We start from the raw sequence: 17,423 nt of genomic DNA on the forward strand, positions 1-17,423 counted from the left end.
GAATGCTGGACACTGGTGCAGAATGCTGGACACTGGTGCAGAATGGAGAAACGGGGCATGATTGGAGACACGGGGCAGGATGACAGACATGGCGGCATGACTGGAGACACTGGGGCATGACTGGAGACAGATGGGGCAGGATTGGAAACAGATGGGGCAGAATGGAGACACAGGGGGCATGATTGCAGACATGGGGGCATGATTGGAGACGGGGCAGAATGGTGATACGGCATGATTGGAGACACTGGAGGCAGGATTGGAGACAGATGGGGCAGGATCATGGGGAGGATGGATACGATGGAGACAGATGGGGCAGGATGGGGAGATCATATGGTGTAGAATGGATACTCATTAGGGCAGGATGGGAGAACAGATTGCTGACGCCAGAAATGAGACACACGGGGGCTAGGATGGCGAATATTATTATCATAGGGGCTAATTAAGGGATATTATTACTGCAGTTATGTATTTATTTTATTTTTTGAGTACACTGTTTTAAATGGAGGGGCAGTCCTATTACTGTGTGGAGTGATACTATGTTGCCTTCTTCATGTGGTGTAATGTAGAAGTTGGGAAAATTAAGTAATGTGTTCTGCAAGCGGAACTCGAGATGACTTCATCTAGAGACGTCACTGGTGAGTCAGTGTTACCTATACACTGACACTATACACTGTATACTATATACACCGGTCCTGTGTATAATGTCACCAGTGATCACTGTATTACCTATACACTATATACAGAGCTCCTGTGTATAATATCACTGGTGATCACTGTATTACCTGTACACAGACACTGCATACTAAGTACAGATCTCCTGTGTATAATGGCACTGATGGTGATAGTATTGCGTTTTTTTTTATATTATTGATCAGTATTGTAGTATTCAGTCACTATGTGGTGGTAATATGTGGTCTGGTCATGATGTTGTGGTATTTGTTCCTTGTATTTGATATTATTCAATCATTGTGGTGGTAATATGTCATCTGGTCATGGTGCTGTGGTATTTGTTCCTTGTATGTGGTATTATAGGTCATTTTAAAAATTGAAAAATAAATAAAAATATACCTAAATTGTATTGCATATTTTAACAAATATTTAATAGGTTACAGTAGAGTAGGGCCTGGCCAAAAGTGTCTACCTTGTCATTTTGGTGGCTTAAAAAATCTTTTGGCCAAAACAAAAGCTGCCGGCTATATGTGTGATCTGGTGATGGGAACTGTCTATGTGTGATAGGTGAGAAGTGGAGATTTTCCAAAAGAGACAGCGGTGGGACTGTGGACAGTTTGAGGGGTGGAGCGTGGAGGTGGGGCTGGGGTAGAGCCTGGGCGGAGTCTCAAGGGGGCCCCGAAAATTTTGCCAGTATGGGGCCCCGAAATTTCTAGCGGCAGCCCTGCTCACAGGTGAAGTGTACAGATGATAAAAATTACAGACCTCTCCATTCTTTATAGGTGGGAAAACCTGCAAAATCGTCAGTGTATTAAATACTTATTTCCTCTACTGTGTGTGTGTGTATATATATATATTGACAACCACTGGCCAAAATCCAAAATTAGCATATAGATGGAATGCTCTTGTATCTGTATCTGGTGGGAGCGGCAGAAGGGAAGAACACATAGTTCACCCACACTTATAACAATACCCAGAGAATGACCGCACCGCCCCTCTCATAAGGACACAGCCAGAGACTGACACATGGAAGATGTGCCGCCATTCTCTCCCCTCCAAGCGGTCTCCCTTTAATGTCTGTTATCTGCTGTTCTGCATGACCGGCTCCATGGTTGCTTGTCCCTTCCCAGAAGATGAGTGTTAAATGATGTAAAGGACATAGATATCCCGCTAATTACCGAGCCCCATTGTGCTGCTGACCAGACTTCAATCCCAGTATAGTGAAATCAAACATCGAGGGCGTCTAAGATCATTCTCCACATGATGGAAGCTCTGAAAGGGGAACTCATAGGGCTTATAAATCGGTGTATAATTATACATGTACAGCTAGTATAGTTTATAAATAATTGATATAATGATATGGAGCATACTGGTATAACCTGGGCATCTTCTGTATATAATCCCTTGTAGATCGTGAGCCCTTCTCTTTTCCTGTACTAGACATGACTTTTATTGTTAAGAGTACTGTACTCATTTTTATTATATATACCCCTTTTCACATGTTAAACGCCACGGAATAAATGGAGCTATAATAATAATAAATAATAATAATATATAATTATATATGTACAGCCGGTATAATCTGGATATCTCCTGTATACAATTATATACGTACAGCTGGTATAACCTGGGTATCTTTTGTATATAATTTGTGAGGCAGTGAACGGTGTCACAGGTAGTCTCCCCAGGATGCGCACGGAGGCATAGTGAGGCCATGAGTGGGCATTGCAGTTGCAGGTGTAGCTGTGATTGCAATGGTGAGGCAGTGACCGTTGTCACAGGTAGGGGTCACTGTGTGTTCTCCCCAGGTTGTGCACAGAGGCGTATGAAGGCCATAGGAGTGCATGGCAGTCACGGGCATAGCGGTGGCTACAATGCAGACTAGAAATAATAAAAGTAAGTGTTAGTCTTGGACATGCTAGTGTCCAAGATAGATGTAGAGAAAACCTGCTCTGGGATGTTGTGTTGTGAAACAGACTGCAGGATGGTAGTCGTGTAGTCTGTTTTATTCCAGGCCCGGGTTTTCCATCTGACTGAAGGCCACAGGTTTCTTTGTTACAAGCCCTACAGTAAAGGGTTTGGGTGTGTCGGTGTCAGGTGTAATGTCAGTGTGAGTCTGGTGTTCGGCGAGAGTGCAGAGCAGAGGCCCTGCAGAGCGCTGGCTGTGTATGTGAAGCAACACAAGCAAGCGGAGCCGAACAGCCAAGGCAGCTGGAAGGTCTGGCACCCACAAGGGACACAGTGGTGTAGACGCCCACGGCAACCGGTCACAGGAGGACTGGCATGTTTAGTGCCTGCAAACAGGAGGATATGGTTCCCGGCTGCAATCAAAAGATATCATGGACTGTGTTATGCTGTGAGTAAGAGATATTAACATGGTGGTGTAGTCACCCATGGTAACTGGTCAGAGGAAGACTGGCGTGCTTAGTGACTGCAATCTAAAGGATACCGTGTACTGTGTAAAAGCTGTAAGAGACATTGACACGGTGGTGCAGTCACCCACCATTACTAGTCAAAGGGAAGGTCAGCGTGCTTAGTGACTGTAGTCTAAAGGACGCCGTGTAGTATGTAGTGCTGTGCAATGGACACTAATATCACATGCACTTGTGTGAATTGGACATTTAATGCCGAGAAGAAGTAACGCATTAAAGGAGTTTTGTGTCTGAACTTTGATATAACCTGGGTATCTCCTCTATATAATTATATATGTACAGCTGGTATAACCTGGGCATCTCCTCTATATAATTATAGATAATAGATATACAGCTGGTATAACCTGGGCATCTCCATTATATACTTATTTATAAATACAGCTGGTATAACCTGGGCACCTCCTCAATATAATTATATATGTATAGCTGGTATAACCTGGGCAGCTCCTCTATATAGTTATATATGTATATACAGCTGGTATAACCTGGGCATCTCCTGAATATAATTATATATGTACCGCTGGTATAACCTGGGTATATTCTATATATAATTATATATGTACAGCTGGTATAACCTGGGCATCTCCTGTATATAATTATACATGTACAGCTGGTATAACCTGGGCATCTCCTGAATATAATTATATATGTACCGCTGGTATAACCTGGGTATATTCTATATATAATTATATATGTACAGCTGGTATAACCTGGGCATCTCCTGTATATAATTATACATGTACAGCTGGTATAACCTGGGTATCTCCTGTATATAATTATATATGTACAGCTGGTATAACCTGGGCATCTCCTGTATATAATTATATATGTACAGCTGGTATAACCTGGGCATCTCCTGTATATAATTATATATGTAATGCTGGTATAACCTGGGTATATTCTATATATAATTACAGTATATTGTCTTGTGCTTTACAGATGCTGACAATAGCGCTGTAAAATCTAATCTTTTGTAATCCCAGAACATTCTGACAATGTAATAAATGTAACACATAAATTCAAGGTCAAAATAAACTGCAAACAAAAAGGAGATTGAAGGCGGCAGTAGGTATCTGAGAACTGTGCCTGAGCTACAATGTCTGGATGTTATCATGCTCTGCACCATCATATGAATGTGTCTGTACAACCAGAATTAAAAATATTAAATACTATGTTTCACAAACTGCAAGTATAGTTACATCAGGGAGACAACTACCTAAACTGTAAACCAACAAGGGCCTGACATTATAATGCTCACACCTATAGAAAAGAATAAACTACAATAAAATGAAAATGCTTTAATATTGACATTGTGATGTGTACCGTCTGTACAAAAACATATTTACAGTAATTTTTCTTCTATATATATAAAACTATGACTCAATAGTAGAGTCCTCTCCCTGCTCACCTCTTCCTTCTTTTTACTCCCCCGTGCCGTGAAGATGTGTGCACTTATGCTTCAATAAAGACAAGCCTTGATCACAGGTCCGGTGAGTGTTGCTGCGTTCTTTTCTACTATTGACACATGGTTTTCTCCTTACTTCTGACGCGAGCACCTCCCGAGATTGCCGGGTTTCCAGTACTGAGGACTGAGTATACACCTAGTTACTGAGGACTGAGTATACACCTAGTCTCGCTTTCAGGCTGTGCTGCTTTACTTTTGTATCTTCTTTTTGGATAAAACTATGACTACTATACTACTGCCCCTATGTACAAGAATATAACTACTATAACACTGCCACTATGTACAAGAATATAACTACTATATTACTGCCCCCTATGTATAAGAATATAACTACTATAATACTGCTCCTATGTACAAGAATATAACTACTATAATACTGCCCCCTATGTATAAGAATATAACTAGTATAATACTGCACCTATGTACTAGAATATAACTACTATAATACTGCTCCTATGTACAAGAATATAACTACTATAATACTGCCCCTATGTACAAGAATATAACTACTATAATACTGCTCCCTATGTACAATAATATAACTACTATAATACTGCACCTATGTACAAGAATATAACTACTCTAATACTGCACCTATGTACAAGAATATAACTACTATAATGCTGCCTTCTATTTACAAGAATATAACTACTATACTACTGCCCCATGTACAAGAATATAACTACTATAATACTGCACCTATGTACAAGAATATAACTACTGTAATACTGCCCCTATGTACAAGAATATAACTACTATAATACTGCACCTATGTACAAGAATATAACTACTATAATACTGCCCTTTATGTACAAGAATATAACTACTATAATGCTGCATCTTTGTACAAGAATATAACTACTATAATACTGCTCCTATGTACAGGAATATAACTACTATAATACTTCCCCTATGTACAAGAATACAACTACTATAATGCTGCCTTCTATTTACAACAATATAACTACTATACTACTGCTTCTATGTACAAGAATATAACTACTATAATACTGCCCCCTATGTACAAGAATATCACTACTATAATACTGCCCCTATGTACAAGAATATAACTAATATAATACTGCCCTTATGTACAAGAATAAAACTACTATAATACTGCTCCCTATGTACAAGAATATAGCTACTATAATACTGCTCCTATGTACAAGAATATAACTACTATAATACTGCCCGCTATTCACAAGAATATAACTACTATAATACTGCTCCTATGTACAAGAATATAACTACTATAATACTGCCCGCTATGTACAAGAATATAACTACTGTAATACCGCTCCTATGTACAAGAATATAACTACTATAATACTGCTCCTATGTACAAGAATGTAACTACTATAATACTGCCCCTATGTACAAGAATAGAACTACAATAATACTGTCCCTATGTACAAGAATATAACTACTATAATACTGCCACTATGTACAAGAATATAACTACTGTAATACTGCTCCTATGTACAAGAATATAACTACTATAATACTGCTGCTATGTACAAGAATATAATTACTATAATACTGCCCCTATATACAAGAATATAACTACTATAATACTGCACCCTATGTACAGGAATATAACTACTATAGTACTGCTCCTATGTACAAGAATATAACTACTATAATGCTGCCTTCTATTTACAAGAATATAGCTACTATAATACTGCTCCTATGTACAGGAATATAACTACTATAATACTGCCTGTATGTACAAGAATATAACTACTATAATACTGCTCCTATGTACAGGAATATAACTACTATAATACTGCCTGCTATGTACAGGAATATAACTACTATAATACTGCTCCTATGTACAAGAATATAACTACTATAATACTGCCCCTATGTACAATATAACTACTATAATACTGCTCCCTATGTACAAGAATATAACTACTACAATACTGTCCCTATGTTCAAGAATATAACTACTATAATACTGTCCCTATGTACAAGAATATAACTACTATAGTACTGTCCCTATGTACAAGAATATAACTACTATAATACTGCTCCTATGTACAATATAACTACTATAATACTGCCCCTATGTACAAGAGTATGTATCTACTATAATACTGCCCCCTTTATACAAGAATATAACTACTATAATACTGCTCCTATGTGCAAGAATATAACTACTATAATACTGCCCCTATGTACAAGAATATAACTACTATAATACTGCCCCTATGTACAAGAATATAACTACTATAATACTGCCCCCTATATACAAGAATATAACTACTATAATACTGCTCCTATGTGCAAGAATATATCTACTATAATACTGCTCCTATGTACAAGAATATAACTACTATAATATTGCTCCTATATACAATAATAAAACTGCTACATTACTGACTTTATAGGCAATGGGTGAACTGAATATATGTAGGATTTACAGTTTTTGGCATATTAACAGATACATTTCATTGATAAATATGGTGCAGATTTTAATGTTTCCATTTTCTTTCTATGACTTTTCTTTAAATCAACTTTTACTGTTTTCTATTAAAGCTTATTTAATGTAAAACTCTGTCTCTAAGGTGCACTGCTAAATAGTAAAAATTAAACGCTTTAACATTGTTGCGCCAGATTTTGCTGTTGTCTGAGGAATGTTTTGCATCGCTGAATTCAAATGGACATATCATCAATGTTACATCGAGCACCTGGAATGGATCCTAGAAGGGTCCGTCTACTGTGCATTATGTGCGCAGCCCACCCAGCATAATCCCTGGAGTAGGACCGCTGTGACATTCCCTCGTTAAGGTCTCTCGAGAACGCTGCACTCGAGGTCTACAGACCAATATCCACCTTTCCCTGCGTCCAAGACAAAAGCTAGACTCATGAATGACGAGGATAGATGTCCATTCAAGCCACCATTGCCATCTTGAATTGCCCCATGATAGCCTTTGAGAGCAAAGAGAGATGTCAATGATGGGGAACCTGTAGCTGGTCCTCTGATTCATAGCTCAATGTTGTGCTGATGCCTTCTGATGGTTTGTGTAGAAACTGACGCCTTAGAGCACATCTGGGACGTCATTGGTTGGTTATTACACAGGAGCCGCCAGCAGAGGATCTTGATGATATGCCTATTCAGTGGCAGAACCTTCCTCAGACGAACATTATTAAGCTTATTTACAACCACGAGGCTGGAAGTCCTGGGATTTCTGTGATCATACTCGATACTTAATATTATATATTATATTTTGAAAATTTTGTTTCCACGTTTTCATCATTTGCAGATCATTAATATGTCTATCCTTCCTGTGATTTCCATTATTCCATCATTTTTCCTTCTCAGTGTCATAGTTTCAATGTTGAGGAGCGTATTCATGAATCTACAGTATCTTTCCATGTCTGAGCTTATGACCCACATCCACAGCTGTGCAGGCTTTTCTGTGTTATTAGAGATTCTGCTGTAACTTACTATGGAAAAATAATGCAGGAAAATGTGCTGACAAGTGAAATGCGGTGGATTCTGGCCAAGTGTACAGAACCTAGTAGAGCACTGACATACATTTTGCATAATATATCATCACGGAGACCCAGGTAACACCAGGAAATATTGCCAAAAATAAATGGCAAAGCTACAGTGCAATGAGAAATATTGAGGCTAAATACTCCTTCAGTCCCAGGAGCCAGTATGGAGGAGCGCCATAAACAAGGTGGTACCTCATTGGATGGTCTGTGAGTACTGCTTCCGTGGACCGAGCTGTTCTCCATTGTTCCTTGGTCTGCATCTTGTAAACCTTTCCAGTCCAATGCTGCCCCTTCACCACCTGTGGGAAAGAAAGAGGGATTGGTTTGGTTAGCAGCCAACACATCAATGGTGCAACCTGTGCGGCCACGCAAGGGCCCCAGGAGTAAGGGGGCCCATTTCTAACTTCAAAGAAGGTGCGATTTTGCATTATTAGGAGCTCTTGGGCTGCAAAGGGCCCATATATTATTCTTGCACAGGGGCACAGAGGTTTGTGTGAGAACATTAGGCATCAAACAGCATAATGAAAAATAAGAGCCCACCAGACAGGTCAGGGATAAAGTTGTGGAGAAGAGTAAAGCAGTGTTAGGTTATAAAAAATAGCCCAAGATCTCAACATGTCATGTTCAATCCATTATTCATAAATGGAAGGAGTATGGCACAACTGCAAACCTACCAAGACATGGCCGTTCACCTAAACTGACATCCCAAACAAGAAGTACACTAATTAGAGAAGCAGCCAAGAAGCCAGTGGTCACTGTAGAGGAGCTGCAGAGATCCACAGCTTAGTTGGGAGAATCTTTCCACAACTTACGCCAACTAATAGTCGTATGCTCCACGAATTATATCTCTATGGAAGAGTGGCAAGAAGAAAGCATTTTTGAAAGCCATAAGAAGTCCCGTATGCAAAAAGCCATGTAGGGGGCACAGCGAGCATGTGGAAAAAGGTTCTCTGGTCAGATGAGACAAAAGGAAAACTTTTTGGGCTAAATGTAAAAAGCTGACACTGCTAATCACCCTGAAAACACCATCCCAAGCATCACACATGGTGGTGGCAGCAGCCTGCTGTGGGGAGGCTTTTCTTCAGCAGGGACAGGGAAGCTGGTCAAAGGTGGAATGAAGATGGATGAAGCTTAAATACAGGGCAATCCTGGAGGAAAACCTGTTAGAGGCTGCAAAAACTTGAGACTGGGGAGTAGGTTCACCTTCCAGCAGGACAACGACCCTAAACATCCTGCCAGAGCTATAATGGAGGGTCAAGATCAAAGCATATTCCTGTGTGTGAACGGCCCAGTCACATTCTAGACCGAAGTCCCAGAGGATCTATGACAAGATGTGAAAATTGCTGATCACAGACGTCTCCATCCACTCTGAGAGCGAGTGTGCAAAAAAGGGTCAAAATATCACCTCTATATGTGCAAAGCTGGAGAGACAGACCCCAAAAAGACTGCAGCAGTAATTGCAGAGAAAAGTGGTCCTACAAATTATTGACTTAGGAAAGATGAATACAAATGCACAGCACAATATTCAGACTTTAAAATAATTAGAAAACCTTGTATCTTTTCCTTTATATTTCTGGAATGCAAGAAGTAAAGTTTCTCCTTGAAGAGAGTGACATGTTAAGCATGCTGAGATGAGGAGACTTAATGCCCCAATGCTCCTCTGGGAAATATGCTAATATTAATAATATGCTATCTCTCTTCAGAGAGGAAGAGGACTAGAAGTCTAGTGCACTGCCACCTATAGGAAGTAGCGATCCTAGAAGTCACTGTTGACCCTTTAATTGAGCCTCGTTACATGACTTAAGGTACCTTCACACTAAGCGACGCTGCAGCGATACAGACAACGATGCTGATCGCTGCAGCGTCGCTGTTTGGTCGCTGGAGAGCTGTCACACAGACCGCTCTCCAGCGACCAACGATGCCGAGGTCCCTGGGTAACCAGGGTAAACATCGGGTTGCTAAGCGCAGGGCCGCGCTTAGTAACCCGATGTTTACCCTGGTTACCAGTGTAAAATGTAAAAAAACAAACAGTACATACTCACCTTCGCGTCCCCCGGCGTCCGCTTCCTGCACTGACTGTGAGCGCCGGCCCTAACAGCAGAGCGGTGACGTCACCGCTGTGCTGTACTTTCATTTTGCGGCCAGCCGGAGCTCACAGTCAGTGCAGGAAGCGGACAGCGAGGGACGTGTGACAGACATCAGAGGGTGAGTATGTACTGTTTGATTTTTTACATTTTACACTGGTAACCAGGGTAAACATCGGGTTACTAAGCGCGGCCCTGCGCTTAGTAACCCGATATTTACCCTGGTTACCATTGTAAAACATTGCTGGCATCGTTGCTTTTGCTGTCAAACACGACGATACACGGCGATCTGACGACCAAATAAAGTTCTGAACTTTAATCAACGACCAGCGATATCACAGCAGGATCCAGATCGCTGCTGCCTGTCAAACACAACGATATCGCTAGCCAGGACGCTGCAACGTCACGGATAGCTAGCGATATCGTTTAGTGTGACGGTACCTATAGGATAAAAGCCAAACCAGAATCTCAGTTTTTTATCCTGTCATGTGACAAGGCTCGGTAAAGGGTCGACATTGACTTCTAGGATTGCTACTTCCTATAGGTGGCATTAGAGTTCTAGAACTCCACCCCTTCATATTTCACAAACATTTGTTACTTTGCGTTGGTATCACATAAAATCCCAATAAAATACATTGACGTTTGTGGGTGTAACGTGAAAAAATGTGGAAAGGCACTGTATATTCAATATATCTATAATTATATCAATCAATAATGTACGGTATCTATCATTACATATATCTGTAAGCTATCACACTTCTCTTTTATGTCATGTATCTATTATCTATCTATTTATAATTTATGTATCTATTACATATTTATCTATTTATATATAATTATCTATCTATTAATCTATTATCTATCTATTATCTATCTATTGTCAATCTATTATCTATCTATTATCTATTATCTGTTTATAATTTATGTATCTCTCTATTACATATTTATCTATTTATATATAATTATCTATCTATTAATCTATTATCTATCTATTATCTATCTATTATCTATTTATCTATTATCAATCTATTATCCATCTATTATCCATCTATTATCTATCTATTATCAAACTATTATCTATCTATTATCTATCTATTTATCTGTTATCATCTATTATCTATCTATTATCTATCTATCATCCATCTATTATCTATTTATCTATTATCAGTCTATCATCTATCTATCATCTATTATCTATCTATCTATCTATCTATCTATCTATCTATCTATCTATCTATTATCTATCTATTAGCTATCTATCTATCTATCTATCTTATCTATTATCTATCTTTTATCAATCTATCTATTATTTATCTATCTATTATCTATCTATTATCTATCTATCTATGATCTATCATCTATTATCTATGTATTATCTATCTATCTATCTATCTTATCTATTATCTGTCTTTTATCAATCTATTATTTATCTATCTATCTATTTATCTATTATCTATCATCTATCTATATATTTATCTATTATCTAACTATCCATTATCTATCTATCTATCTATCTATCTATTATCTATTATCTATCTATCTATCTATCTATCTATCTATCTATCTATCTATCTATCTATCTATCTATCTATCTATCTTATCTACCTACCTATATATGTATCTATTATCTATCTATCTATCCATTATCTATCTATCTATCATCTATTATCTATCTATCTATTATCTATCTATCTATCTATCTATCTATCTATCTATCTATCTATCTATTATCTATCATCTATCTATATATTTATCTATTATCTAACTATCCATTATCTATCTATCTATCTATCTATCTATCTATCTATCTATCTATCTATCTATCTATCTATCTATCTATCTTATCTATCTATATATTTATCTATTATCTATCTATCCATTATCTATCTATCTTATCTATTATCTATCTATCTATTATCTATCTATCTATCTATCTATCTATCTATCTATCTATCTATCTATCTATCTATCTATCTGTGGCTCCATGGAGTGACATTTGTAATCTGACTTGGATCCAGGCAGAGCCCAGGAGTCTTGTTATATTGCAGATCTTGAGATGAGATGTCAGCCCTGATTTGCAGGGATTAGTGCTTTTCCATAGAACGTTGTAATGTGTTTTGTACGGACACTTCCAGCTGCTGGAGAACACAATTATCCGGGACATATTAATGTACATGCACCGTGAGCTCACGCATGACAGAACGTACAGAATTCTTAATTGAATGTCAGCACAAGAGATAATTAGCGGATGGGAATATCAGCGGCTGGGATGAATTCTGGGGCTGACTCCCTAACAATGCCTGGAAGCCGACTGCCTGGAAACTTCCGCCTTCAGCACAAACAGAAGCTTTATCTCATGCTGGACTTATTGCAGGGCAGACCCAGGGCATGATTACCGTCCTACAGCACCCTTCATCTCACAGTGACCTGTGACGCTTTAAGCTATGTGCACACGCTGCGGATTTGACTCTGGGGATCCGCAGCAGTGTTCCATGCATTGTACAGTACCATGTAAACCTATGGAAAAACAAATCCGCAGTGCACATGCTGCGGAAAATTCCGCGCGGAAACGCTACAGTTTATTTTTCCCAGCATGTCAATTTTTTGTGTGGATTCCGCAGCGTTTTACATCTGCTCCCTAATAGGAATCAGCAGGTGTAAAAACGCAGGTGAAATCCACACAAAAAGTCTGGAAATCCGCGGTAAATCCGCAGGTAATCCGCAGGTAAAACGCAGATTTTTCAGAATCAGGGCAGAAAATCCGCACACGAATCTGCAACGTGTGCACATCCCCTTATACCCACAGATTCCCGAATTACAATTATATTTCCTGGTGCGGACATTAAGGCTATGTGCACACGTTCAGGAATGTCTGCAGAATTTTCCTGAAGAAAACCGGACTTTTTCTGCAGGAAATCCGCATGCGTTTTTTACCGCGATGCGTTTTTTTTTGCGGAAAAAAAAGCAGCATGTGCACAAAAATTGTGTAATGCATTAAAAATGATGGGATGCTTATGTATGCTTTTTTTAGCATTTTTTTCCACGGAAAACGGCCGAAAAAAAAACGTGAAAAATCTTGAACGTGTGCACATAGCCTTAATCAGCGTCTCGTGTATCTTATTCTTCCTAAACCCACAATTGTGTCTTCTTGAGTTCTTGCTCCACTTATTTCCCCTTCGTCTTGGACACTTTTTGTCCTCACTTCCCATCCTTCATGCTGCCTGATAACATACAGCTACAATGTATCAGGAAGGCAGAGAAAGTGTTCTGTAACCTCCGGAGGTGCTGAGTCAGGAAGCCAAGGCTTGTAGTCATCATGAGCAGCGGCCATCAGAATACACAGGACATGCCAGGTGGCATCTTGTCTGGAAGGCGCAGGAAGCCAGGACAACATTGAGATTCCTCCTGGTTTCTTTCACTGCCTTCCTTCCATCTAGAAAGTTGGGCAGTGACTATGACAGTGGTAATGATGCTGTTATTATATCAGATTAAGGAATCTATTCAGTGTGACATTTTATAGAACAATATTATTATCAGCGGGCGCTTCATCATCACCAGCGTCTTCATCACAAACATCATCATCAACATTCAGTTATTAGCGCCATTATCAACTTTAAGAAAAATGTAGCTATCACAATAATCATCACCAGCACTATGATTACCAGCACTACTGTCACTAGTACCATCATCACCAGCACTAAGATCACCAGCACTACTGTAACTAGTACCATGATCACCAGCCTATGATTATCAGCACTACTGACACTAGTACCATCATCACAAGCACTATGATCACAAGCACTACTGTCACTAGTACTATCATCACAAGCACTATGATTACCAGCACTACTGTCTCTAGTACCATCATCACCAGCACTATGATCACCAGCACTACTGTCACTAGTACCATCATCACCAGCACTATGATCACCAGCACTACTGTCACTAGTACTATCATCACCAGCACTATGATTACCAGCACTATTGTCACTAGTACCATCATCACCAGCACTATGATCACCAGCACTACTGTCACTAGTACCATCATCACCAGCACTATGATCACCAGCACTACTGTCACTAGTACCATCATCACCAGCACTATGATTACCAGGACTACTGTCACTAGTACTATCATCACCAGCACTATGATCACCAGCACTACTGTCACTAGTTCCATTATCACAAGCACTATGATCACCAGCACTACTGTCACTATTACTATCATCACAAGCACTATGATTACCAGCACTACTGTCACTAGTACCATCATCATCAACACTATGATTACCAGCACTACTGTCACTAGTACCATCATTACCCAGCACTGTGATTACCAGCACTACTGTCACTAGTACCATCATCATTAGCACTATGATTTCCAGCACTACTGTCACTAGTACAATCATCACCAGTACTATCATCACCAGCACTATTGTCACTAGTACTATCATCATCAACACTATGATTACCAGCACTACTGTCACTAGTACCATTATCACCAGCACTAGTCAATATTACCATTATCACCAGCACTATGATCACCAGCACTACTGTCACTAGTACCATCATCACCAGCACTATGATTATCTGCACTACTGTCACTAGAACCATCATCACCAGCACTATGATTACCAGCACTACTGTCACTAGTACCATCATAGCCAGCACTATGATTACCAGCACTACTGTCACTATTACCATCATCACCAGCACTATGATTTCCAGCACTACTATCTCTAGTACAATCATCACCAGTACTATTATCACCAGCACTATTGTCACTAGTACTATCATCAACACTATGATTACCAGCACTACTGTCACTAGTACCATCAACACCAGCACTACTGTCACTAGTACCATCATCACTAGCACTATGATCACCAGCACTACTGTCACTAGTACCATCATCACCAGCACTATGATTACCTGCACTACTGCCACTAATACCATCATCACCAGCACTATGATCACTAACACAACTGTCACTAGTACCATCATCACCAGCACTATGATCACCAGCACTACTGTGACTAGTACCATCATCACCAGCACTATGATCACCAGCACTACTGTAAGTAGTACCAGCATCACCAGCACTATGATCACCAGCACTACTGTCACTAGTACCATCATCACCAGCACTATGATTACCAGCACTACTGTCACTAGTACCATCATCACCAGCACTATGATCACCAGCACAACTGTCACTAGTACCATCATCACCAGCACTATGATCACCAGCACTACTGTCACTAGTACCACCATCACCAGCACTATGATTACCAGCACTACTGTCACTAGTACCATCATCACCAGCACTATGATCACCAGCACTACTGTCACTAGTACCATCATCACCAGCACTATGATTACCAGCACTACTGTCACTAGTACCATCATCATCGGCACTATGATCACTAGCATTAGTCACTAGCACCATCATCACCAGCACTGATTATCAGCACTACTCTCACTAGTACCATCATCATCAGCACTATGATCACCAGCACTACTGTCACTAGTACTATCATCAGCAGCACTATGATTACCAGCACTACTGTCACTAGTACCATCATCACCAGCACTATGATTACCAGCACTACTGTCACTAGTACCATCATCACCAGCACTATGATCACCAGCACTACTGTCACTAGTACTATCATCACCAGCACTATGATCACCAGCACTACTGTCGCTAGTATCATCACCAGCACTATGATCACCAGCACTACTGTCACTAGTACCATCATCACTAGCACTATGATCACCAGCACTACTGTCACTAGTACCATCATCACCAGCACTATGATCACCAGCACTACTGTCACTAGTACCATCATCACCAGCACTATGATCACCAGCACTACTGTCACTAGTTCCATCATCACAAGCACTATGATCACCAGCACTACTGTCACTATTACTATCATCACAAGCACTATGATTACCAGCACTACTGTCACTAGTACCATCATCATCAACACTATGATTACCAGCACTACTGTCACTAGTACCATCATCACTAGTACCATCATCACCAGCACTATAATCACCAGCACTACTGTCACTAGTACCATCATCACCAGCACTATGATTAACAGCATTACTGTCACTAGTACCATCATCATCAACACTATGATTACCAGCACTATTGTCACTAGTACCATCATCATCAACACTATGATCACCAGCACTACTGTCACTAGTACCATCATCACCAGCACAATGATTACCAGCACTATTGTCACTAGTACCATCACCAGCACTTTGATTACCAGCTCTACTGTCACTAGTACCATCATCACCAGCACTATGATTACCAGCACTACTGTCACTAGTACCATCATCACCAGCACTATGATTACCAGCACTACTGTCACTAGTACCATCATCACAAGCACTATGATTACCAGAGCTACTGTCACTAGTACCATCATCATCACTTTGATTACCAGCTCTACTGTCACTAGTACCATCATCACCAGCACTATGATTACCAGCACTACTGTCACTAGTACCATCATCACCAGCACTATGATTACCAGCACTACTGTCACTAGTACCATCATCACAAGCACTATGATTACCAGCACTACTGTCACTAGTACCATCATCATCAACACTATGATTACCAGCACTACTGTCACTAGTACCATCATTACCAGCACTGTGATTACCAGCACTATTGTCACTAGTACTATCATCATCAACACTATGATCACCAGCACTACTGTCACATTACCATTATCACCAGCACTAGTCACTAGTACCATTATCACCAGCACTATGATCACCAGCACTACTGTCACTAGTACCATCATCACCAGCACTATGATTACCAGCACTACTGTCACTATTACCATCATCACCAGCACTATGATTTCCAGCACTACTGTCTCTAGTACAGTCATCACCAGTACTATTATCACCAGCACTATTGTCACTAGTACTATCATCAACACTATGATTACCAGCATTACTGTCACTAGTACCATCAACACCAGCACTACTGTCACTAGTACCATCATCACCAGCACTCTGATCACCAGCACTACTGTCACTAGTACCATCATCACCAGCACTATGATTACCTGCACTACTGCCACTAGTACCATCATCACCAGCACTATGATTACCTGCACTACTGTCACTATGACCATCATCACCAGCACTATGATTACCAGCACTACTGTCACTATTACCATCATCACCAGCACTATGATTACCAGCACTACTGTCACTATTACCATCATC

At 39.9% G+C, this 17,423-nt stretch overlaps 1 protein-coding gene and 1 long non-coding RNA gene across 6 annotated transcripts in view; one reads left to right on the forward strand and one right to left on the reverse strand.

The window, feature by feature from the left end:
• Nucleotides 1–17,423, reverse strand: part of FAM131B (family with sequence similarity 131 member B) — a 115,781-nt gene that overhangs the window by 82,874 nt on the left and 15,484 nt on the right. For all 4 annotated transcript variants that reach the window (XM_077258097.1, XM_077258096.1, XM_077258095.1 and 1 more), the window contains exon 2: nt 8,266–8,372. In XM_077258097.1, the coding sequence (XP_077114212.1) occupies nt 8,266–8,372 (107 nt within the window). The remainder of the gene's footprint in view (nt 1–8,265; nt 8,373–17,423) is intronic.
• The window catches only part of LOC143769482 (uncharacterized), a 126,660-nt gene that overhangs the window by 62,348 nt on the left and 46,889 nt on the right, over nt 1–17,423 (forward strand). For both annotated transcript variants that reach the window (XR_013214410.1, XR_013214409.1), the window contains exon 2: nt 4,544–4,591. This is a non-coding gene — a long non-coding RNA (uncharacterized LOC143769482). The remainder of the gene's footprint in view (nt 1–4,543; nt 4,592–17,423) is intronic.

Source organism: Ranitomeya variabilis, chromosome 4, assembly GCF_051348905.1.
Source record: "Ranitomeya variabilis isolate aRanVar5 chromosome 4, aRanVar5.hap1, whole genome shotgun sequence".
Lineage (NCBI taxonomy): Eukaryota > Metazoa > Chordata > Amphibia > Anura > Dendrobatidae > Ranitomeya > Ranitomeya variabilis.